This window comes from Manacus candei, unplaced genomic scaffold (genome assembly GCF_025592945.1).
Source record: "Manacus candei isolate 608988 ecotype Guabito, Panama unplaced genomic scaffold, ASM2559294v1 h1tg000031l, whole genome shotgun sequence".
Lineage (NCBI taxonomy): Eukaryota > Metazoa > Chordata > Aves > Passeriformes > Pipridae > Manacus > Manacus candei.
Window position 1 is genome coordinate 1,678,300 of NW_026138079.1, and position 25,656 is coordinate 1,703,955.

General features: G+C 47.6%; 1 protein-coding gene across 3 annotated transcripts in view; it reads right to left on the bottom strand.

Moving 5' to 3' along the window:
- Nucleotides 1-25,656, bottom strand: part of RUNX1 (RUNX family transcription factor 1) — a 188,801-nt gene that overhangs the window by 33,042 nt on the left and 130,103 nt on the right. For all 3 annotated transcript variants that reach the window (XR_007905101.1, XM_051791232.1, XM_051791233.1), the window contains one exon: nucleotides 11,602-11,793. Coding sequence is in view for 2 of the 3 variants with exons in the window: in XM_051791232.1 (XP_051647192.1) it covers nucleotides 11,602-11,793 (192 nt within the window). In the remaining variant the exon portion in view is untranslated. The remainder of the gene's footprint in view (nucleotides 1-11,601; nucleotides 11,794-25,656) is intronic.

Below are 25,656 nucleotides of genomic sequence, written 5' to 3' on the forward strand. Positions count from 1 at the left end.
AAGGGACTTGGGCACGTGGGGTGGGAGATGATCCAACAAAACAACCCAGAGAGGATCCCTGTGCAAGTTAAAAACTGAGCAGGGGATACTTGTCCCTGCCTGCCAGCTCCTTTTCTCTCAGCAGTCTCCATCAGCTCCTGTGCTAAATGGACTGATTAATGAAAAATAAAACTGTGCCTGGGCATGAGCTGCCAAATTTTAAAGCTGCCTAAACATTAAGTGAGAAAGCTAAAGGGATTTATAAAGGCATCTGCATGGTTTTCACCGATTTCTCCGTGGCTTAGGTGCTTGGGAACTCTCAAAAATCACTCCAAGGCACCTGAGTTTTCCTAAATGCTCTGGAAAAAAAATCAAACTCTCAGTTGCTCCCCCAAAAGACTCACAGGACGACCCTGGCAAAACTCAGAAGAAAATACAGATCTCTAAATATCTTAATTTCTGCTTAATTTCCTTTTCTTTGTTTAAAATCATCCTCGAGGACGCTCAGCGTGGAGGGTAAAATAAAAAAAAAGGTGTCTGTGGAGGGAAAGCAGAAGAAAAAAATTGTGCAGGTGAAGATGTTGCTTGGGGACTGAGAACATATTTGTTGCCTTATCTTCTGCTTTTTTTTTAATCTCAGGAAGTGCCAGGGAACCGGAATATGGAGATTGGTATCTTTGAAATATATCGACACTTGGAAATCTCGTGGATTAACCACCATTACACAACTCTTTCCATGAGTGCCTTAAGTTGATGAAAAAAACTAAACAATTTCAAGCCCTTTTTTTTTTGGTTTTTGTTTTGGTATTTTTTTGGGGTTTTTTGGGTTTTTTTTGGTTGGTTTCTTTTGTTTCTTTTTTTTTTGTTTTTTTTTTTTTTGGATTTTTTTGCTTGGTTTTTGTTTTGGTTTTGGGTTTTTTTGTGTGTGGGGGTTTTTTTTGGGGGTTTTTTTGGGTTTTTTTTGGGGGGGTTTTTTGTTTGTTTGGTTTTTTGGGGTTTTTTTTTGTTGGTTTTTGGTTGTTTGTTTGTTTGGGGTTTTTTGGTTTTGGTTTTTTTTTTTGTTTGTTTGTTTTCGTTTTTTTTGGGTTTTTTGTTGTTTTGTTTGTTTGTTTGTTTTGTGGGTTTTTTTTGTTTTGGGTTTTTTTTTGTTGGGTTTTGTTTGTTTGTTTGTTTGAGTTTTTTTGGTTTTGGGGGTTTTTTTTGTTGGGTTTTTTTGTTTGTTTGTTTGTTTTTCATTTTGGGAGTTTTTTTGTGTGTGTTTTTTGTGGTTTTTTTTGTTTGTTTGGGTTTTTTGTGTTTTGGTTTCGGGGTTTTTTTGGTTTTTATTCTGTTGTTTTCCCCCCCCCTCTCTGAATGTGAGGAACCAGGGGAGGCTCTTGAGCAGGGCTGAGGCCCTGGAGCTGGGAATGGTCCCTGGATTTTGTGGGCAGGAGTTGGGGAATTTGGCCTCCTCACCTCAGGAGAGCACAGGGGAGGCACAAATGTGTGGCTGAAGGGGATGGATCCTCGAGGGGCACGGAGGGAACAGAGGATGATTCCAGTCCTGGAGAGGCTGGACCCTGCAAAAGGGGTGGGATTGATCCAGGGACCTGCTCCATGTGGGAGTTCACAGGCAAAGGTTTGACTTGTTACCAGGATATAACAAAGAATTGGGAATCACACAATGGTTTGGGTTGGAAGGAACCTTAAAATAATCCAGTGCCACCCCCTGCCATGGGTAGGGACACCTTCCACCAGCCCAGGGTGCTCCAAGCCCCGTCCAACCTGGCCTGGGACACTTGCAGGGATCCAGGGGCAGCCACAGCTTCTCTGGGAATTCTATCCCAGATCCTCCCCACCCTCACAGCCAAGAATTCCTTCCCTTATCCCATCTAACCCTGCTTTTTGTCAGTTTGAAGCCATTCCCCCTTGGCCTGTCACTCCAGGCCCTTGGAAATAATCTTTCTCCATCCTTCCTGTAACTTCCCTTCAGGTCATGGGAGGCCACAATTAGGCCACTCCAAAACTTCTCTTCTCCAGGCTGAACAATCCCAATTCCCCTTCCTTGACCTGCTGGCCATGTTTGTTTGTAACCCTCTGCTCTGAAATGTAATAAACAAAAATAATAGCAGTAAAAAAATCAAATATCCCAACTCCCACAAGAGGTCACAGAGGGGATCAGCCCTAAAACCAATTACACTTTGAACACTGAGGAAAACCTGTGCAGGGCCAGGAGTTGGACTCAGGGATCCTTGTGGAAGGGATCCTTGTGCCAGGGCCTCCCCACCCTCACAGCCAAGAATTTCTTCCACATATCTCATCTAAACCTACTATTTTTCACTTTGAAGCCATTCCCTGTGTCCTGTCCCTCCCATCCCTTGTCCCAAATCCCTCTCCATCTCTCCTGGAGCCCCTTAAGGTGCTGGAAGGAGCTCTGAGGAGCCCTGGAGCCTTTTCTTCTCCAGGCTGACCAGCCCCAACTCCCCCAGCCTGTCTCCATGGCAGAGGTACTCCAAGATCAACTTAACAGCTCTCCTGCACTCCAGGGACAAGATCCCAAACGTTCTCCAGCTTGTCCTGGAGAATTAAACATCCCTTGCTGAGGCCAGTTGTGCAGAGAATTGACTGAGTGGAAGAAAACACGAGCCCAGAGAGCATCTCCTGGGCCCTGCAGCCCAGCCACACCTCGTGTTCTGCATTAGCAGAGCAAGATCCAGCTTAAATTACATCTTTCCATCCCTGAGAGGCTCCTGGGATTCAGCCAGGGCTGTTCTGATGCTCAGGAACCATCTTCTGTTTTCCAGCCAGAATTCATCCATGGTCAGCTCACAGGAGAACAACTTGTTGTTGAGCCAACACTGTCCTTCAGCACAAATGGTTCTGCTCCTGGTGCTGAACCTCTTATTGCCTGGAATTATCCTTCCTCTCTGCCTCTGCTTTGGCAAACTGAGCAAATCTAGCTCTGCCAACCCCTCCTTCCAAGGAAGGTCTCGATTCCTCTGCCTGCAACATCCCAACTGTGGGATCTCAAACTGGCCAAACTGGTGGCCTTCCTCCCCTTCCTCCAGGGGAAATCTTCCAGGGAAGAGAGATTTCTAAGGCCAAACAGAAGGAATTCCTGAGGCTGCTCCTGGGTATTCCCCCCCCAGCAGCACAACCAGCAAGGTGTGGGCCGAGGTGATGTGTCACAGTGGTAGAATTTCATCCCTGTCCAAAGGAGCCTTTGGAGAGGACCCAAAAATGGCTTTACAGACTTTACAAACCAAGTGAAGACAGGCCCTCTGCTGTGGGGAGCCTATTTCCACTCGGGATGAAACGACTGGGTGGAAAACCACGGGCAGTATAAGTCATATATAATAACTATATAATAACTTAAAGTTCTTTAGTTCTGTTAGGCACATCTTTACAGTGTAAGGTCACAGAATCATGCACTGGTTTGGGTTGGAAGGGACCTTAAGGATCATTCAGTGCCACCCCCTGACATGGGCAGGGACACCTTCCACCAGCCCAGGTTGCTCCAAGCCTTGTCCAACCTGGCCTTGGACACTTCCAGGGTTGTGGAGTCCACAACCTATTTACTGGAAGGTATTTGGAGCTGGATGATCTTTAAAGTCCTTTCCAAGCCAACCACAACTCCAAGATTCTATGAAACAGAAGGTTTATATTTATTATATATATATATATTAGTAATGTATATATTATATATATATTATATTTATATTTGTTCTTAGTAGGGGGTGTGAGAAAGGAGGGATTTTCCCTCAGGGTGGACTTCCACGAGGCTGAATGCCAGAGGAATTATTTTGTGAGTGCTGACCCAGCTCACAGGACCTCTTCAGATGCAAACTGGGGTTTGTGACACGACAAACAGAGCCCAGGATGAGTCTGCAGCTCCTGCCACTGTGCTCCTTAAAAAGGAAAACTGAGCTGAGGGAAGGTTAATCATGGTGTTATATAAAATTATTGTCTGCTGAGCAATAACTGAGAATCAAAGAAACACCCTGCACTCTCAGTGAAGAGATACTTCTCTCTATAAAAATTCTTTTTTTTTTTTTTTCTGGATCCCTTCCAGCTCCAGGGGTTTGGTTTGCAAATTATTCTGGCAAAGCATCACAATTTCCATAAACTTTCTGTGATCTCCTGGTGGTGGCCATGCCACTCCAGCTCTGGGTCCACACCTCCAGGGTGGCTTCACCTCCTTCCTTTTCCCTCCCCCGTGGGAGATATTTGGTGGTATTGAAGGGAGGGGAAAGGAGAAGGAGCATCTCTGCCTCTCACTCAGAGCAGGCTCCAGGAATGCATTCCCACCTGGACTGCCCAGTCCAGGAGAGGGAGATCCATTAAAGGGGACCTTCCCTGACCAGTAGCAAAATGGGCACCCCCTGGCTCGTGGTGGGGAAACTCTGGGGGTGGAGAGAAGGGCTCCTGCACGTCCAGAACTGCTGGATCCGGGGAGCTTGGCAGCCCTGTCCGTGCTGAGTGGAGATGACACCCTGGTGCCAGCTCCAACACCACCAGGGAGAGGGAGCAGGGCTGCCAGGGAAGGTGCCAAGCTCAGGCAGCACTTGCTCCACAGGTATTTTGGTCAGGTGGAAAGGGGATGATCAGAGAACCACAAAGCCACAGAGTCCCAGAATATCTGGAGTTGGAAGTGACCCACGAGGATCATCCAGTCCAACTCCTGGCCCTGCACAGGTTCATCCCCACGAGTCACACCCTGTGCCCCAGAGGATCAGCCTTCTTTCTCTCTTTCTTTCTCTTTTTCCTTCTTTCTTTCTCTGTCTTTCTTTTTTCTTTTTCTTTCTCTCCTTCTTTCTTTTTCTTTCTTTCTTTCTTTCCTTCTCTCTCTTTCTTTCTCTCTCTTTCTTTCCTTCTCTCTCTCTTTCTTTCTTTCTCTCTCTTTTTTCTTTCTTTCTCTCTCTTTCTTTCCTTCTCTCTTTCTTTCTTTCTTTCTTTCTTTGTCTTTCTCTCTTTCTTTCTCTCATTCTTTCTTTTTCTTTCTTCCTTTCTTCCTTCCTTTTTCTTTCTTTCTTTCTTTCTTTCTTTCTTTCTTTCTTTCTTTCTTTCTTTCTTTCTTTCTTTCTTTCTTTCTTTCTTTCTTTCTTTCTTTCTTTCTTTCTCTCTTTCTCTCTTTCTCTCTTTCTCTCTTCCTCTTGAAAAGATGCTCCTGGAGCTCTGGCAGCCTTGGGGCCGTGCCCACTGCCCTGGGGAGCCTGGGCAGTGCCCACCACCCTCTGGGGGAAGAACCTTGTCCTGAGATCCACCCTGAGCCTGCCCTGTCCCAGCTCCAGCCCTTCCCTGGCTCCTGTCCCTGCTCCCAGCGAGCAGAGCTCAGAACTTGTACCTGCAGTGAGGTCTCTCCCCAGCTGAACCCCCCAAGTGCCCTCTCTCCACCAGCGCTCCGGGTTGGAGACGAGGAGACGGCGCCGTGTCCGAAGGGAACGTGAATATATCAACATTTACCATGTTACACCACGGGAAGAGCTGCCAAAGCCCTGCTCCTGAGGGACTGTGGATGTGCCTTGGCAGGGAGCTCCAAACACCTTCATCAGCCCCTCCAAAGTGCCCCAAAACTGCATTTGGCAGCAGCAGAACACGAGGGGGGGCGGAACCACAACCCCATCAAAGCCCCTCGGGAACGCTGATTCCTAAATCTCAGCTGACTTAAAAGTGGAAATATCCCAAATTAGAGCAGGAGGAGGAACAAAGCCGTCGGAATTCCCTGGGTTTAAAGGCTGCCCTTGACTCCCCTCCCGCTCCCGGGAGCTCCTGATAAACTCGGGGCTGTTTTTTGGTGGCAGGAGATTACGGGAGCAAAGGACCTTGAAATGTCTCTCGAACAGAGCCCGGTGAACCTGGAGGGAGACAAAAGCCCGGCCTGGAACAAAACAACCCCCCAGCCCTCGTGTTTCGGGCTGATTCAAAGAGCCGAGCCTGAAATGATCCCTGTTGGCCTCTGCTTTCCAGGGATTTCAGGTTTGGCCATAAAAGTTTGGTCCCAGGTGAAACTTAACATCTAAGGTTACAAAATGTGAGGAAAAAGAGAGAACTCGGGGGTTTTAAGGCTGTAAAAGCGTGAAAAAGAACCAGAAGCGTGGAGCTTGAGGGGATTGCAGTGACTGTTTCTTTTTTTTATAACTTTAGTTTATGTATCTTTTTTTTAAATCTGTGGGTAATTAATAAATGACCAGTTCAAAACATCCAAAAATTTGGTAAAAAAGTTGAAAACATTCCAGGTCAGGTTGGAAGGGGTTTGGAGCAACCTTGAATGGTGGAAAGTGTCCCTGCCCAGGGCAGGAGTTGGGCTGGATGGGCTTTGAGGTCCCTTCCAATACAAACCATTCCATGATTCCATGAAAATTGTTTGGGCTCATTTGAAAGGAAAAAAAATTAGTTATGATTATTTTTAATTTTTATTATTTATAATAAATAATATATTTATATATATACTATATATTTTTATATATAGTATATATTTATATATAGTATATACTTATATATTTATATATATGTATATATTTATATATATGTATATATTTATATATATGTATATATTTATATTCATATATATTTATAATAAATACTTATATATTTATATACACTATATATTTATATATATTATATATATTATATAATATATAAATTTATATTTATATGTAACATGTATGTATTATATGAATTAATATAAATATAAATTATTTATAAAAACAATATAATACTATAATACATAAATCAATATATATTAATATAAAAATATAATAATATATTTATATGTTGTATTTATATTATTTATATTATTTATCATTTCTATTATTGTTATATTGTTATGAAGTGATTGTAATCCCATGTTTTTTGGGTGATATTCCTAACCCCCCTAGTTAAGACATTTATTTATGCATTTTATTAAGTCAGCTTCAACGGCCCCAAAAGAATATCCTTGGCCTTGGGGACATTTAAAATATTTTCTGCTGGCCCTAAAAAAAAGAATTGTGCTGTACAGGAACCTTACATTTACATCTTGAGTTACAGATCGACCTACTCTGGTTAAAATTAAAATTAGTAATTTGGATTTTAGTGCCGAAAATTCAGCTGGGTGTTAAGAGGAGCTTAATATATATAATATATAATATATAATATATAATATATAATATATAATATATAATATATAATATATGATATATGATATATGATATATGATATATGATATATAATATATAATATATAATATATAATATATAATATATAATACATAATACATAATGTATAGTGTATAATATATAATATATAATGTATAATGTATAATGTATAATGTATAATATATAATATAAATTGTATAATGTATAATATATAATGTATGATATATAATATATATTGTATAATATATAATATATAATGTATAATATATTATATAATATATAGTATATGGTATATAGTATATATAATATTATGATATATGTTAATATTAATATTTATTAATATTAACATATATTATATGTTACATATATAATAAATATAAATAAATATATTTATAAATAGATATAATATAAATAGATATAATATATAAAATATATTTAATGTTTATTTAATATTATAAATGTAATTGTGTAAAATTACTATTTATTTAATATATTTAATATTATAAATATATAAAATAAATATAAAATAATATAGATATATTTATATTTATTATATATAAGCCTTATATATATATATAAGGCTTATATATATATATATATATATAAGTGGTCATATATATATATATATATATATATATATATATATAAGTGGTCATGGAGGGTCTAAAAAGCCCCTCAGCCCAGCTCCCATGGCTCTGCCTGTTTTCTTTTCCCCCTCTGCCCAGAGGGAGGGGTGAGTTGAGGTCGGAGCTTTCCCTGGATGGAGGAGGTGGAGGTCAAACCCTCGGCCATTACACGCTCGGTTCTGGGCACAAAGTGATTTTTGAACTCAACTCAAACCATGTGTGATGTGGGGGAGGCTCCTCCTCCCCTCCTGTTCCCCCTTTTTTTTTCCCGTGGGTTAAACCTTTCAAGTGAACAGGTGGACTTTTCTGCCTCCCCTGTGATATGAAAGAAGCAGAAAACTCGATTAAAGGCGATTTATGGTCTCTTTGACTGGCTGGGATTTGTGGCCCTGACACGAGAGGCTTCAAGCTCAGAGCTGAGACTTGGTAAAAGGGGAAGTTAAAATTAACCTCGAGCCTTTTCTAGATGAAAACCTCAACAAATAAACAGTGGTTTAGTGGCGTGGCAACCTGCCCCTTTAAATCCTGACATGTCTATTTTTGAGTCAGTTTTGGGGTTTTTTTACAGAAAGATAATTGGGCTTGGAGAAAAGAGGAGTAACTTGTGATTCCTGCTGGTGGGAGTTAAAGCAGAGTTTAAAGCTACTGCTTGGAATTTAGCAATGTCTGGGGGTTTTAATGCCTTGTTTTGTACCCCTATAAAAACCACTCCGTGCTCTCTCCAGGGAGAAAGTTCCATTAGGAACTTCCCAGTTGTTTCCAGTTTCTAGAAGTGGTTCAGGATGCAAAGATGGGCAGAAAGTTATAGCAATGAGATGTTCAGAAGTTCTCCTGGAATCACGAAATCCCAGACTGGTTTGGGTTGGGAGGGACCTTAAAATAATCCAGTCCCATCCCTGCCATGGGCAGGGACACCTTCCACCAGCCCACGTTGCTCCAAACCTTGTCCAGCCTGGCCTTGGACATTCCAGGGATCCAGGGGCAGCCACAGTTTCTCTGGGAATTCTATCCCAGACCCTCCCCACCCTCACAGGGAAGAATTCCTTCCTAATATCCCATCTAACCCTGCTTTTTGTCAGTTTGAAGCCATTCCCCCTTGTCCTGTCACTCCAGGCCCTTGGAAATAATCTTTCTCCATCCTTCCTGTAACTTCCCTTCAGGTCCTACAAGGCCACAATTAGGCCACCCCAAAGCTTCTCTTCTCTGGGCTGAACAACCCCAATTCCCCTTCCTTGACCTGCTGGCCATGTTTGTTTGTAACCCTCTGCTCTGAAATGTAATAAACAAAAGTAACAACAGTAAAAAAATCAAATATCCCAACTCCCACAAGAGGTCACAGAGGGGATCAACCCTAAAACCAATTACACTTTGAACACCGAGGAACACCCGTACAGGGCCAGGAGTTGGAGTCAGGGATCCTTGTGGGTCCCTTCCAACTGGGGATATTCTGTGATTCTGTGGAAAAATGAGGGTGCTGGAGCTCTTTCCCACCCTATTCCCTTTCCCACTCTTTCCCTTTTCCCCACTGACCCTGAAAAGATGAGCCCTGGAAGTCAAAAGGCGACTGCAGCAGAGATGGTCCCAAACGAGGGAGCTTCACTTTGGGGTTTGTTTTATGGGCAGTAACGAGGGAGCTTCAGTTTGGGGTTTATTTTATGGGCAGTGACCACAAGCCTCAAGGTGCTCAGCAGACAACACACATTTTGGAGCCAGAGGGAAAGGGAAACCAGGAGAACAGGAGGGTGTCCATGAGGAAACCTCAGGGGTTCCATCACTGTCTCTTCCTGGGCTGCATCCCGGGGTAAAACCCATTAAAATGCTGTTTGCAAAGAGCAAAGCAGAGCAAAGCTGTTTGTGGGGAGAGCAGCTGGATCCACAACTGGGTGTGAAAATCCATGGATCTGCTGCTGGGCAGGAGAGGGACTTCCACAGGGAGCCAGGGAAGAGGGATCCTTGGTGTTAAACCCGATACTCTGCCAAGCACAGAGAGTTCCCAAGAAGCTGAGGAATGTGAGTGTGCCACCAACACCTCCACCCATGATGTGTCAGCCACAAAATTATCCATATTTTCTTTCACAGGGGCACAGGAGAGACCCAAAGGGGTTCACTCTGCAGGGCAGGGAAGGGAGAGATGGGATTGTGAGGGGCTGGGTTGGATCCTCCACCTGGGCAGGGAAGGAGCTGGGTGGTCCTTCCACCTTCTCTCTGTGCTTTGCCTGGCACAGGACAAAGTGTGCTGACTTCCAGGAGTGAAAATCAGTAGGTTTTTAGTAGGTTTTGATTAGATAATGGGAAGAAATCCTTCCTTGTAAGGGTGGAGAGGCACTAGCAGAGATTTCCCAGAGAAGCTGTGGCTGCCTCTGGATCCCTGGGAGTGTCCAAAGGCCAGGTTGGATAGGGTTGGAACAACCTGGGCTGGTGGAAGGTGTCCCTGCCCATGGCAGAGGGTGAAAATAGATGATTAAGGTCCCTCCCAACCCAAACCATTCCATGATTTTATGATGGCTTCTCAAACATACCTGAAAAGCAGCAGCTTTGCAACAGATTTCACTAAACCAAAGACCTTGTAAACCTCAGGAATAAAAGAATGTAACTAGGCTTGCCTTAGGTAAATGATACAACCTTTTCTGCTTGCAAGAAAGAGCACCCTGCTCTTAAAAACCAGTGCCAAAACAAGAACTTATTTCAGTTCACAGAAACCATTTCTTTCCAAAACCCCAGTGCTGAACCCTGACTGAGATCATTTCATTCTGGGTGGAAGAACAGAGGGAAAACTCCCCCAGGAACAGCACCTGCTAAAAATGAACACTGTCCACACACCTTTTTTTGGGTGCATCTGCCCATGAACCTGCATTCTGCTGGTAACAGCTGGTGCTGAGTGACCCGACCCACTGCTCCCCGAGTTTCAGCTCATCCCAGGGACACATCCCTGGTTTTAGCAGGGACAGACTGGGCTCTAGGGATGGCAGGGGAGATTCCAAGCTGGATGACTGGGTTTCCCTGGCACCACTGAGCAAATCAGGCTGCTGAGTCACCACTCTGCACGTTTTCATTCAAACAAAACCCGCTGGAAAACCACAGAAATCCACCCAGAGCAGCCAATCCCAAGGATGCCTCAGCACTAAGAGGTTGGTTTTGGGGGATGAAGCTCTTTGCAAAGCTCCCTGGGAAAGGTCAAAGCAAAGTGTTGACGGTGTTTCTCTCTCACCCAAGCACACTAATTGACAAATATCCATTGGGAAATACACCTAGGCATGGAAAAACCCTGGCATGATGCTTCTTTGCAAGGAAAAAAATGGATTTTAAGGTGTTACAGTTCTGGCACAGGCAAGGACAACAAAACAGCTGCACTGAGCTGGGAAGAGAGACAGTGTGGACCCCTTCAAATCTGCCACATCCAAATTCAGCTGGAATGACTAAGGGAACACATTTCTACCTGTTCCCTGTTGCTGCTCTCTGCACTGGGATCCTCTGTGTGTCAACCAGCAACCACAGGGACAGCACAGGGGGAGCACAGGAGGGATGTCCCACCTGCTGGAGCACCTTTTCCCCAGGAAAAGCACAAACCATAAATCCTTTTCCCACTCTCTTAAGAGCTGATCTGTGGTCACGACTGTGCAAAGCATTTTGGTGTCCATTACTCTCCAACTTTATGAGATATCCTTCAAATCCTTCTCCTGGAAGGCTGTGACACCACACTCTGGAGTAGGAATGGCTTTTCAAAACACATATACATGTCAGGAAGCCCCTCTTTGCACTCATTAAAGGCTGAAAGGCACCCAAGGAGGGCCCAGAAGGGATGGGAGGGGGTCGGTGGTCGGCAGGCTCAGGGATGGCGAAGGTGGAGGCAGGCGAGCAGGGGGAGGATTTCGGGTACTTACCCTGGATCTGGCTCTGAGGCTGAGGGTTAAAAGCAGTGGAGTGGTTCAGGGAGGCCCGTGGGTTGGCTGTGGGGGCTGGGTGGTGGGGGCTGACCCTCATGGCCGTGCGGCGCAGCTGCTCCAGCTCGCTCAGGCGCTCGGAGAAGGACAAACTGCCCGGCTTCGTCTGCTCATCCATCTTCTGACGGTGTCCTGTTGTGGGGAGGGAGGGGGAAAAACATCAGAAAATCTCACTGGTACACCAGGTCTGTTGGTTTGGTTTATTCTTTTGTTTTTTTCCCCTTGTTTTTTTTAACCCCTGATCCGCTGCTGAAGTCTCTGCCCTGGGACTGTGTGAAATTTGGAGCTGCAACCACTTCTCTGCAGGAACAGGAGGCACGAGGCATGAATTGCATCGCGGCCTGGTCCTGAAGGACCAGATCCACTGAAAATTTCAGTGCCTTCCTGCACCTCCCACGAGGAGAGAAGGGGTTTCTAAAAGGAGGAAATATCGAGTGACCCCCGTGCTAAACCTGCACTGGAATAACTCCTCAAAAATCCAACCCCAGATTGTCACAAGGCACCATAATTAGACACGTTCTATGGGGCTATAAAATAACACACCCAAGCAAGTCCTATTTTTGGAGTCTTTTGCAGTGGCTTTACGGGCAGGAATAGGAAATAAAACCCAGAAGAAGTGGAAGAGTCAGAACTGGAATCATGAATCCACATCAGGAGCTTCAGGAACGTGAGGTCCCACCAGACATCCAGCTCCAAGAGAGTAAATGCTGCTTTTACAGCATCAGCCAGTGCAGAGGGGTCTTGGAATTAGAGGGTCCAGAGCTCCCTGGAGCAGCCTTTGGAGCACAGTCCCCAGGAAGCTCTGGGGCTGGGAGGGGACAGGGAAGGTGCTGGAGAGCCCAAGCTGCAGGACAGCATTGGGAACATCCAAATTCAGCTGGAGTGACTAAGGGAACACATTTCTGCCTGTTCCCTGGAGCTGCTCTCTGCACTGGGATCCTCTGTGTGTCAACCAGCAACCACAGGGACAGCACAGGGGGAGCACAGGAGGGATGTCCCACCTGCTGGAGCACTTTCTCCCCAGGAAAAGCACAGATCATAAATCCTTTTCCCACTGTCTTAAGAGCTGATCTGTGGTCACAACTGTGCAAAGCATTTTGGTGTCCATTACTCTCCAGCTTTATGAGCTATCCTTCAAATCCTTCTCCTGGAAGGCTGTGACACCACACTCTGGGGTAGGAATGGAAACCACCCCCAGCAGGCTTGTGTTTGGTGGGATGTTGGAAATAGGGAAAAAAAAGCCATTCCCAAAAAGGGCTTTTCCTTCTGAAAGGTCACAGAAAACAGCCCTTCAGCAGAAAGCCCCAAATCACACAGGTTCTGCTTTCTGAAGTGCTCTCTCCAAATGCAGGGCAGGGTAAAAGAATAATCATGGAACCATGGAATGGTTTGGGTGGGAAGGGAACTTAAATATGATTCAGTTCCAAACCTCCTGCCATGGGCAGGGACACCTTCCACCAGCCCAGGTTGCTCCAAGCCCCGTCCAACCTGGCCTTGGACACTTCCAGGGATCCAGGGGCAGCCACAGCTGCTCTGGGAATTCTATCCCAGTCCCTCCCCACTCTCACAGCCAGGAATTTCTTCCCAATATCCCATCTAACCCTGTCCTCTGGCAGTTTGAAGCCATTCCCCTTGTCCTGTCCCTCCAGCCCTTGGAAATAGTCTCTCTCCATCTTTCCTGGAGCCCCTTCAGGCCCTGCAAGGCCACAATCAGGTCACCCCAAAGCTTCTCCTCTCCAGGCTGAACAATCCCAGCTCTCCCAGCCTTTCCAAAAGTACTGACTGTAAGGGGTCTATGAGGGCATTCCCTGACCCCAACTGGATTTAATCAATGGAGTAAAATCCCCAGCTCCAAAAATATCATTTTCACACCTTCTGCTTGGGAACCTTCTTGCAGAGCAGTGGGTGCCACTGTCCCTCCTTTCCCCCCAAACCCAACCCATTTCTGCAGCTTGGATTTGCCTCAGGAAATCATCTGCCTCATGAATATTCATGGCTTATCCCTTCCCTTCTTCCCATTGGACACTGTCACCCTGTCAGGACTGCAATGTCAGTGCTAAATCTCCAGCCCAGAGGTCAAACATCTTTTTTTTTTCTACTTGGTCCCTTGAAGAAAGGAGGGAACTTGTGACAGGACGAGGGGGAATGGCTTTAAACTGAAAGAGGGCAGGTTAAGATCAGATGGCAGGAAGAAATCCTTCCCTGAGAGGGTGGGGATAGAATTCCCAGAGAAGCTGTGGCTGCCCCTGGATGCCTGGAAGTGTCCAAGGCCAGGTTGGACAGGGCTTGGAGCAACCTGGGCTGGTGGAAGGTGTCCCTGCCCATGGCAGGGCGTGGCACTGGATGATCTTTAAGGCTCCTTCCAACCCAAACCATTCCATGATTCCATGAGAAGGTGGCATTATCCCTGCTTTCCGTGGAACACCATGATCTGATGTCTGTCTGCTCCTGATTTTCCTTTCCCTGTTGGAAGAGTTGCCCTCTGCAGCTTCCTTTGCACCTCCAACCTGCCTGCAGGGAGGTGCCCAGTGCTGTTCCTCCCTCAGCTCACAGAAAGACTGGCACAAAACTCCTAAAACCAACCCACCGTGCCCTATTCCACACCCCCCATAGCACTGAATCCATCAGCATTCCCAAAAATCCAGCTTCCAACGCTGAACAAGCAGCAAAAGTCCTCTGGAGAGCCCAGTAGGCCCCTTCCTCCACAGAGCCCTCTTTCAAGCCACCCCAACAGCTCCACTTTATGCACCAAGAGGAAAATGTGCATTTAAAAGCGGTTCCCAGTAGCTGCAGTTCTAAAATTAAATTTTATAACTCGGCTCCTGGTTCCAAATGGCAGTGGCTGGGCCTTTCTTCCTGCTGCCAGGGCCCTCTGGCACGGCTGGAGCGGGCTCAGATTCCACACTGGGCTGTAAATTATCCCGAGGGGAGTGGGGGAGGAATTAAAATATAAAAAGGACGTATTATATAGTAGTGGTTTCGTCATTAAAGAGACCCATTAGGGCTTCAAAAAAAAAAACAAAGCAAAAAGAAAAGAAAAGAAAAAAGAAAACAAAACAAAACAAAAAGAGGGGAGAAGCAAAGACAGATGAAAAGGACTTTTATCTGCCATTCTGGTTGGTCAAGAGCAAAGGTTTCATTTGTCAGCAGAGCAGAGCTGGAAGCTGCCTCCAGCCTTGGGCTCCTGACCCTGGACTGGAAAGCCAACATGCAGAGTCATACAAGATGTGCAAAATACCTCATGCATTTGGATTATTTTTAAGCTTCAGCAGGCTCAGCCCAGGGCTTGCAGAGCCAAGAGCCACCAGACCCTTCCAAATCCATCCCCTTGATGTCATTTAGTCCTGATTTCTAATGCTCCTCAGACATCTCCTGCTCCTGGGGGAGGGAGCCCAGCGTGACCCCCCTGCCACCTTCCCTTCCCTTCCCACATCCCAGCAGTGCCAGCCCCTGTGCCAACAGCCTCTAGTGGAGGTGAGCAGCTCCTCTGAGGCCAACAGGACGAGGGTTGCTGAGGCAGGAATTCACTCCCTGCTTTGAGTCTCGCTCAGGGACTAAGTTTGTGCCAGGCTGGCACACGACGCCGGGCAGGGCAGACAAAGCCCAGCCTGCTCTGGCAAATTAAACCAGGCTTAGCGTCCTCCCTAGGTCACCACAGGGCATCCTGTTCCCAGGCTGGATCCCTCCAAGCTGATGGGAGGATCTGTGCCTGTCTCACACAATCCCTGAGGTTGGAAAAGCCCTCCCAGCCCATGGATCCCCCCCTGTGCCCCATCCCCACCTTGTCCCCCAGCCCAGAGCACTGAGTGCCACGGCCAGGCCTTCCTGGGACACCTCCAGGGCTGGGCACTCCAAACCTCCCTGGGCAGCCCCTGCCAAGGCCTGACCACCCTTTCCAGCAAGAAATTCCTCCTGGTGTCCAACATTCCTCCTGATGCCCAACATCTGTACTCTGCGCCCGCCAAGTGAAATCCCTGCCCCCACCAGCCCCAGAGCTTCCCCCAGAATTTTGGGCATTGCAGGGGATGTTTGAGCCTTCACCCTCTTCCATGGAGCCTCTTCCATAGCCTGGGGATCCCAGTGGTGCCTCAGCACAACCAAGCTCTGCCTGATCCCTCGGGCTTGTGGGAATTCCACTCGTGTCATCGCACTCAGGGAAGAAAGAGCAGCACCAACAGTTCCCAGGGGGACTCTGCTGTTTTGGGGCTAATTTTGGGTGGGAAACACTTAGAATCAATGCCAGGCAATTGTCACCTCAAGATGTAGCTCCAAAAGTGGCTCTTCCCACCCCACCAGCCCCGAGCAGAGGAGCTGTTTCAGCTTTCCTCTCATCCTGAGAGCTGCAGGTAACACTGGGAAAATGTCCCAAACAGGAATGGTTTTCCCAAGCCACCCTACATGCACGGGCAGAGCTTTGTGAGGGTGACTTGTGTTCTGGTGTTTATTAGCTTCACTTTGAAGTTCCCCTCTAAACACCCTGCTCAAAGAGCAGGCAGGTTGTCCTCAGCTCACCCCTGCAAAGCCCAGCACTGTTATTATCCCCCTTTTATAGGTGGCAAACCCAAGGACAGAGGGATTGGGTGACTTGCCCCCAGCCAGGCAGTGACCCTGTGGCCCAATGTGGTGACCACAAACCCAGGCTTCCCTTTTTCCAGGAGAGTAGGATGAAAAAGAGCAGTAGGAATGTGCTTGGGAGCTGGTTTGGCTCTGCTGAGCCAGCAGTTTGGCCACGAGGAGCTGCCCCAAAGCAGACAGGACTTTGGGGAAGGAAATCCAGCCTCCAGCTGCTGAAGGAAGGCCTTGGCACGGAGCTGACACAAGACCTCTCACACTCCCTGTGTCCCCACAGCTTTTTTTTTGACAAGGATCGGTTTGTAGGGACCAACAGAGAAAAGAAAAGGCAATATTTTTCCTTTCCCCCCCATCTTGGCTTGCAGGGTGGAGGTTTGAGAGGCTGGAATAAAGAGGACATCCAGCCAGCTTGGCTAAACCACAGGGTTTGGGGGCTTTGAGATTGACACAGCAGGTTCCCTGCTCTCCAGTGACTCCCTGCTTTGCCTGAAGGAATCCCCAGGCAGCTTTTTGCACCTTTCTTGGGTGTTCTTGCACCCTGAGCAGCTGGTGCTTTTTTCCCCCCTATGTTTTAACAGCAGTTAAACAACACTGTGATGGGTTTTTTAGCTTGCTTCTTCTTTGGAAAAAACCTCAGTGAGGTCAGGAGGGGTTTTTTTTACATGGAATATTACCCCAGGAGGGCAGAGAAAACATCGGCTCTTCCGATACTTTTACAGCCGCGCAACATGAAAGTGTTTTCCCTCTTTAATGGGAGGGAAATGCAGCTTTATAGACTCCAAGAGACTGTGGAGCACTTGGCTTGGCCCACAGCCAACTGGTTGGGGCTCTGGAAGAGGAAAAGATGGGAACAAAGTGCTTTGGAAGCCCCTGGGATTGTGCCCATCGGGAATGGTGGCTCGATCTGGGATTCACACCGTGGTGGGCCCCACAAGAGCCACAGCAGTGCTCCAGGTGCACAAAAAGAAACAGGTCTCCTATTTTAACCTGGTTTTTAAAAGTGTCATCAGATGCCTTGTGGGTTCAGAGGGGCAGAAGGGGGTGAAACAGAGGGTGAGAAAAGGCATCGTTGCTCTTATCCTGCCACCTGAAGACAACAAAATGCTTGTGGGAATCCAGGACCATTTTATAAGCAAACAGTGCTGGGATGGATTAATGGACATCCCTGCCCATGGCAGGGGGTTGGAACTAAATGATCTTTAAGGTCCCTTCCAACTCAAGCCATTCCATGATTCTGTGATTTTTTTTTCCTCTTTTAATCATCACAAGATGAGTCCAATCTCCTGTCACCTGCTCTCATCCCCTCACAGATCTGACTATCCATGACCTGAGGGAAGGGCTGGAGCTGGGACAGGGCAGGCTCAGGGTGGATCTCAGGACAAGGTTCTTCCCCCAGAGGGTGGTGGGCACTGCCCAGGCTCCCCAGGGCAGTGGGCACAGCCCCAAGGCTGCCAGAGCTCCAGGAGGGTTTGGACAACGCTCTGAGGGACAGGGGGGATTATTGGGGTGTCTTGGTTGGACTGAATGATCCTTGTGGGTCCTTCCAGCTCAGGACATTCCATGATTCCATGATTCTCTTTGCAGCTGGTTCCTCAGAGCTACAAACACCCCCCAAAGGTTTGGGCTCGTGGGCCCAAATGTGTGACAGAGACTGGAGGCTGCTGAGCAGCCAGGCCAGAGGCTCCTGAGCAGAAGCACCACAGCTTTTCCTGTGTACCATCCACATCTTTTCTGACCCAAATCCTCATGAAGAGAACAAAGGGAATGTTCCTTGTCCTGGGGACAGGGATGGGTCAGCATGTGGTGAGCAGTCGCTTCTCTTGGGTTTTATTTCTCTCCTTTCGCTGTCTCCCTTTTATTTGTTATTTTTTTCCCCCTGTAATTTCAATCATTAAACTCCTCTTATCTCAACCCGTGGGTTTTTCTTTCCCAGTTTTCCTCCCCGTCCCTCCCTCAGGACTGAGGGAGCGGCCTCGTGGTTTAAACCCCGCCTGGGGTTAAACCACAACAGGGGAGTTTAACTAAGCCGAGCCTTTTCTCCCCGAATTCCTCCCCCTTCTCTCCTCTGCTTCCCCCCCTTCCCCTTTCCCGTGTGGAAATGGAAACTTTTCCCACCCAAAAAGCGGATTATACACAGGAAAATACAGCTCCTGGCCAGACTTTCCCAAAGTAGGGGGTGAGTGATGAGATCCGACGGTTTAATTTAAGGAAAAGTGCTTTGGAAGCAACGTTGGACCTCGATCCAAGCATCTCCTCTTCTCAGGGCTGTTTGTGCTCAGGCCCTTGGTTTGGCTCCAGCTCTAGTGGGGTAGAAAATAACCCACGTCTCATTGTGTCTGGGTAATAAAGTGCTGAACATTGTTTTGTGCCGTGGAGCTCAAATTAACGCAATTATTTTGTACTTAGGGAAGAAAATATAACCCTTTCTTATTACTCTAGGAAGTGAGCACTGTATGTTTAGTGCAAAACATGATATATTCTTGTTAAAAAAAAAAAAAAATGAATGCCCCTGGATCCCTGGAAGTGTCCAAGGCCAGGTTGGATGGAACTTGGAGCAACCCGGGCTGGTGGAAGGTGTCCCTGCCCATGGCAAGGGGTGGAACTGGATGATCCCTAAGATCCCTTCCAATCCAAACCATTCCATGACTCTATAAATTAAAGTATAATCCTTCTAGATTACTACCAAGCTGAGAAATGCTTGAAAATCAACTATACTGCTGGCAATAAAAGCATATTTACAACAGAAACGGAGCCTTGAATGCATAAATCAGCATTTTTTTTCCCCTGTGTGCACATATCCCAGATATAAAATACTTCATACGCCCTGATTTCCTATCTGCACATCAGAAGGCTCAGTTTGGGACAGTGTCAGAGCTCACACCAACCTCTTGTCCAGTGTTAAAAATACAACGTAAAAAATCCCTAAAAAAGGAATTACACACGTTGTAGGATATTTCCTATTTTTCTCAGCGAGAAGCATTAGAGCTGTGCTGAGGACAAATAAGGTAGCCAGAGTCTCAAGCAGATTCATCAGCAATTCTATATATTTTTTGGCTGTTTTTCTTGTGTGCTGGACAGCACAAAGCCTCATTTCCAGACAGCAGGAACGCCGTGGCAGACAGGATATTATCCTCAGCATTTTCATGCCGTGCCTGTAATTACCAGCAGGATCAGTGCTGGTCATCAGAGCTGACCTGACTGCAGGCAGGAGGCTCTGGAAGTGTGTGAATGAGGCTGGACATGCCATGACTGGGTGCCAGGCTGACATCCAGCCACCCTGGGACACTGGGAAGCCCTTCCAGATGCGCTTCTCCTACACCCCTTCCCTGGCAACCCTCGGCCCTGTCTGGAAAAATCTGCTCCTCACTCTGAGTAACTGCAGACAAAACACATGTTTTAAGGCACAATTCTTTTGCTGAGCATTGAATTTTTCCACTGGTGGCTCCAATTTTCACTGTGTGTTGAACGAGTGACACCAACCAGGTGACCAAAGACTGACACAGCAGCTTCCCTGCTCTCCAGTGACTCCCTGCTTTGCCTGAGGGAATCCCCAGGCAGCTTTTTGCACCTTTCTTGGGTGTTCTTGCACCCTGAGCAGCTGGGTTTTGGTTTTTTTTTCCCCTATGTTTTATCAGTAGTTAAAGAACATTATGATGATTTTTTTTTTCTCATTCTTTGGAAAAAACCAAACCCACACGGACGCTGTAGGTGGAGCAAAAAATTGCACAAAGGGGGAATCCTGCCCCAGAACAAACCAGGGCAGGTGGGAGAGTCTGGATCAAGACCCTTTTGCCTGAGATGCACTAGAAAATGAACTTCAGTTCACAGAATCCCAGAACAGTTGGGTTTGGAAGGGACCTCTGGAGATCATCCAGTCCAAGGCAGGGTCACCCAGACCCAGGAACGTGCCCAGGTGGGTTTGGAATGTCTGCACAGAGGGAGACTCCATGACCTCCCTGGGCAGCCAGTTTCTTCTTTTGTGCCCTAATTGCAGGCTTAGAGCTCTTTTAGTCCCTGCTCCACTCCTTATTTGTGCTGGGAGAGCTCCAGTGGGGAAAGTCCTCAGGAAAAACCCTGGAGAGGCTCTGCTCTCCCTTGCTCTGACTGACTGTGAGGTCCCAGGCTCTTCCAGGCTGGGTCTCTCCAGCTTTTTCCCTGCCTCCTGACGAACATATGAAAAGCCTCACGTCCCCCCTGAGGTTCCACAGCCAGAAAAAGCAACCCTGACAATTTTTGGGAGGCAGGAATGTGCTTCCTCCCCCTCCCCAGCTCCGCCGGGAGGTACAAACGAACAGGGATGCACAAGTGCATCTCCACTCAAACTCATAATTATTTGGCTGGCTGTACATCCACCAGAACTTCTGCTGAATCTGACAGATGTTGTGCCCTCTATTCCTGCTGGGGAAGTGCAATTATTCCCTGGGTTCACCCCAGGAATTAGGTCATGGCAGCGAAGGAAAAGTCGCAGAACCGAGCGTTAGGAGTCGGGAGGGAAGAAGTTATTCGTGGAAGTTAAATTAGTCTGCTAAATCACACCCTTTGCTTTCTTTTCCCTTTCCCCCATCTCAGTGTATGCACTTTTAAAAGGCTGAGCCCTTGACAACGTTTGAATGACTCCCAACTCAAGCACCACGTTGCCAAAAGCCTCTTTTGTTTCTTTATAGTTTGCGTCTTCCCGCACGTACCAACGGCCGTAGGAATCCCCTCCAGCCACGGGCTGAGACGTCACACTTGGAGATATGTAGGAAAGAGGAGGTGCAGAATGAGGCCCAGCCAGCCATCCAACAGCTCAGGGAGCAACCAAGAAAAATACAGGCACAAAAAAGGCCCCTCTGTGCAAAGAAAAGCTGCAGAAACACGATTGTGGAGCCAGAGAATATCCTGAGGGGGGAAGGACACGCAGGGATCATCCAGTCCAACTCCAGACACCTCAACGATCCCCCCCTGTCCCTCAGAGTGTTGTCCAAACCCTCCTGGAGCTCTGGCAGCCTTGAGGCCGTGCCCACTGCCCTGGGGAGCCTGGGCAGTGCCCACCACCCTCTGGGGGAAGAACCTTGTCCTGAGATCCACCCTGAGCCTACCCTGTCCCAGCTCCAGCCCTTCCCTGGCTCCTGTCCCTGCTCCCAGCGAGCAGAGGTCGGTGTTCCCTCAGCCTGAGTGGGAAAAGTGAGGGATGAGAGGATTTGTCACCTTGACAGTGCCCTCAGGGGGGTGAAGGAACAGGAAAGTGAGTTGCACAAACATCCCGGCGTTGGAGGTCAAAGAGACAGCTCAGACACAAACATTTCATCATGGATGTCTCCAGGCACTGAAAGGTCTCCATCACTCAGCCTCAGACAGGGTTGAACAAGGGACCTGCAACTTAAAGGTCAGGTCCTGTGGCTCAGTGTTTATGTAAACCAGGGGAATTTGGCAACACAAAAATAAATTTGCTCCCCGTGGGTACAGACCATTCAGACTTTGACAACTTGGAGCTTTGCTCCTGTTCCAGACAGATTGTACAGCCTGGGCTACACACTTCCCTTGAACTAAAGACCTTTGACCATATCCAGCAACTGATTTTGCCACACAGGAGCTGAAAATACCTGATTTTCCAAAGAAATAATTAGGATATTTTAATCTGCGGGTTCCTAAGCAGTCCCTCCTCTGGACTAACGCTCCCATTGTGCCTACACAGGCCTGCAGTTCACTGAGAGCCCATAAAATTTCATGTGGTTCTGCCTGGGCTTTATTTTAGGTTCTCCAGCCCGTTTTTTTTTTTTTTTTTTTTTTTCATTTTTGCTTCCCTCATTTTTTCTCTGCAGCTGCGGGGAGATATAGTAAAGCTACTGTGGAGCATTTTTGAAAGCAGGGCCTCTGAGAAGTTTCCAAAGTGCACACAAGCAGGTTATTCTTTGGCTTGTTTTCTTTGGCCGGGCCCGAGCGGCGCAGAGTGAGTCAAACAGCATTAACTTTCAAGAGGGAAGTGGTGTGGTCAACCAAAACTGTTTGCGGCGAGATCGGGCAGATACGTGGAGCAGGTAATGAGGAACAGGGTGTAGGTGGGAGAGGCAGACCCAGCCAGACAAACAGAATCCTTAAGAATTAAATCAGCACGGTGGCATAAATTTTTTTTTTTTTTGCCTTTATTATGACACAGCCTGGCTTTTCTGGCCTGGTCAGCCTGGAGAAGATGGCCTGGTGCTTAATGGACTCAAAGGAGGAATAAAGGTCAGGCACTATTAAAATAAAATATATCAATTTTTTGTTTATGGCCGGTTGGATTCTTTCTCCTGCCTCCTCCCGTTTTTACAGGCTGTTCCTTATCTGTTCCATGATTAAAGAAGGCAAGGAAGATGTTTCCATCCTTCCATCTCTTCAGGATGTGTTTAAGTTGTTTGCGAGCACGTCGTGTCCTCGGACAGCAGACAAATCCTGCTCTTATGATTCAGATGCAGGGACAAAATGGTCTTTCACTGAATCATGGAATGGTTTGGGTTGGAAGGGACCTTGAAATAATACAGTCCCACCCCCTGCCACGGGCAGGGACACCTTCCACTAGCCCAGGTTGCTCCAACCTGGCCCTGGACACTTCCAGGGATCCAGGGACAGCCACAGCTTCTCTGGTCAACCTGTGCCAGGGCCTCACCACCCTCACAGGGAAGAATTCCTTCCCAATATCCCATCTAACCCTGCCCTCCTTCAGCTTCAGGCCATTCCTCCTTTTCCTGTCACTCCATAACCTTGTCCAAAGCCCCTCTCCAGCCTTCTCCCAATCTGGGAGATTCCTTCTGGCTGTGTAAAATCCAGAACCTCCAGCTTTAAAACCTCCACTTATCTCCCATCACTGTTGCACATTTGGTGCCATATTTTCAACATCATCTTCTGTTAAAACAATCTCCATGTTCTCCAAGCCCCATCCAACCCAGCCTTGGACACTTCCAGGGATCCAGAGGCAGCCACAGCTTCTCTGGGCAACCTGTGCCAGGGTTTCACTGCTCTCACAGCCAATTTCTTCCCAATATCCCACCTAACCTTGTTCTCCTTCAACTTAAGGCCATTCCCTCTTGTCCTGTCCCTCCATGTCCTTGTGAAAAGTCCCTCTCCACCCTTCTTGGAGCCCCCTCAGGCACTGGAAGGACATAAATCCTCTCCCAGGCTTTGCCCTCCCTCACACTTTTCGAGGAGCTGCCCTGCACTGACACAGCAACAGCCTGACCAAGATTCACCATTAACACTGAGAGAAAACGCATTTACTCGTCACAATTCCCGCCTGCAGCCAAGAGCAAGAGCACAAAGGGAGATGCAGAGGAAAAATAAAAAGTCCTTTTTTGCATTTTTCACCACGAAGGACAGAGGAGGAAGCAAAAAACCTGTGGGGTTTCTGTGTGGGCCCGGGAGGAGGGAATGCTGAAACCTCCCGGTAATCCGGGCCGGGCAAAGCTGGGAGGGACCGCAGGGCAGGTGGATTTCCACTCCTCCCAGTTATATTCCAAAGAAAGGGTTGTTCACAGAAAGTGCTGCACAGCTTCATTTGGTCTTTCCCTTGGACATGTGGTGTTTTGGGAAACCCCCGAGCGAGGCAACTCCTCGAAACCTTTGGAAAATATCCTGGCACTGCCAAAACCTTGTTTGGTGACCATCTGATCACTCCATGTGGGGTGAAAGTTTCCCTCTCCCTCTTCTCCCAGTGCTCTGAGGAGCCTGAGGAAGAGGAGGCCCTGAGGAAGAGGAGGCATTGAGGAAGAGGAGACCCTGAGGGAGAGGAGACCCTGAGGGAGAGGAGACCCTGAGGAAGAGGAGGCATTGAGGAAGAGGAGACCCTGAGGGAGAGGAGACCCTGAGGGAGAGGAGACCCTGAGGTAGAGGAGAACCTGAGGAAGAGGAGGCATTGAGGAAGAAGAGGCACTGAGGAAGAGGATAACCTGAGGAAGAGGAGGCTCTGAGGAAGAGGAGGCATTGAGGAAGAGGAGGCCCTGAGGAAGAGGAGGCATTGAGGAAGAGGAGAACCTGAGGAAGAGGAGGCTCTGAGGAAGAGGAGACCTTGAGGGAGAGGAGGCTCTGAGGAAGAGGAGGCATTGAGGAAGAAGAGAATCTGAGGAAGAGGAGACCCTGAGCAAGAGGAGGCTCTGAGGAAGAGGAGGCATTGAGGAAGAGGAGAATCTGAGGAAGAGGAGAACCTGAGGAAGAGGAGACCCTGAGGAAGAGGAGGCATTGAGGAAGAGGAGACCCTGAGGAAGAGGAGGCACTGAGGAAGAGGAGACCCTGAGGAAGAGGAGGCCTTGAGGAAGAGGAGACCCTCTCTCCCACCTCCTGTGGAGAGCAGGGTGAAGCAATCAGGTCACAGAGCTTGGGTGCCCTCCAGAACATCCCTGAGGGAAAATTTGTCATCTGCCCGGAGGGAAAGTGGGATTGGTGCTCCAACAGCCCAGCTTTGTTAGGAAAGCTCCTTCTAGGAAGGATAAAGGCAATATGACACCCTTAAAACCACTCTAGGGTTCCAACTCCAAGCCTGTCCAGCTGAAGCAAAGCCCCAGCAGCTGCCTCAACCCTTTTGTTCACTCCCAGTTTCCTATTTCTCTGGAAAATGCTCCCTCCAAAAAGATCTTGGTTTGTTCACTGATCTTAAAACAGCTCCAAATCCTGGGTAGGGAAGTGCAGCTGACAGGAGAAAGTCAGACCTAAGGACTGCTTAGGAAAGACCTTCAGAAATAATATACATTCAACTTGTTCTGCTTTTCTCACAGTTCCAGAGCATTCACCCAGTGATTACAGCAGAGAGAGATGGAGGAAGGTCACCAAGAGGATCCCAGGGCTGGAGCAGCTCTGCTGGGAGGAAAGGCTGGGAGAGCTGGGATTGTTCAGCCTGGAGAGGAGAAGCTTTGGGGTGACCTGATTGTGGCCTTGCAGGGCCTGAAGGAGCTCCAGGAAAGATGGAGAGAGACTATTTCCAAGGGCTGGAGGGACAGGACAAGGGGAATGGCTTCAAACTGCCAGGGAGTAGGGTTAGATGGGATATTGGGATTTATATATTAGGAAGAAATTCCTCTTTGTGAGGGTGGGGAGGCCCTGGCCCAGATTTCCCAGAGAAGCTGTGGCTGCCCCTGGATCCCTGGAAGTGTCCAAGGCCAGGCTGGACAGGGCTTGGAGCAACCTGGGCTGGTGGAAGGTGCCCTTGCCCATGGCAGGGAGATGGAATGAGCTGTTCTTTAAGCTCCCTTCCCACCCAAACCATTCCATGATTCAATGATTCCATGAGGCTTTGTATCCTTTGAAAATCCCATCATGCAAATTTAGGTAAACACTTGCAAATATTCACCACAGCCTTTGTAACTATTCAACCACCAGGCAATAAAATAATGAGTATTAGCTGTAAAAGGAAAGCAAAAAAACAGAGGATTGAAAATAACTACCTGCCTGCCCTCAATTTAAAATCACACTAAT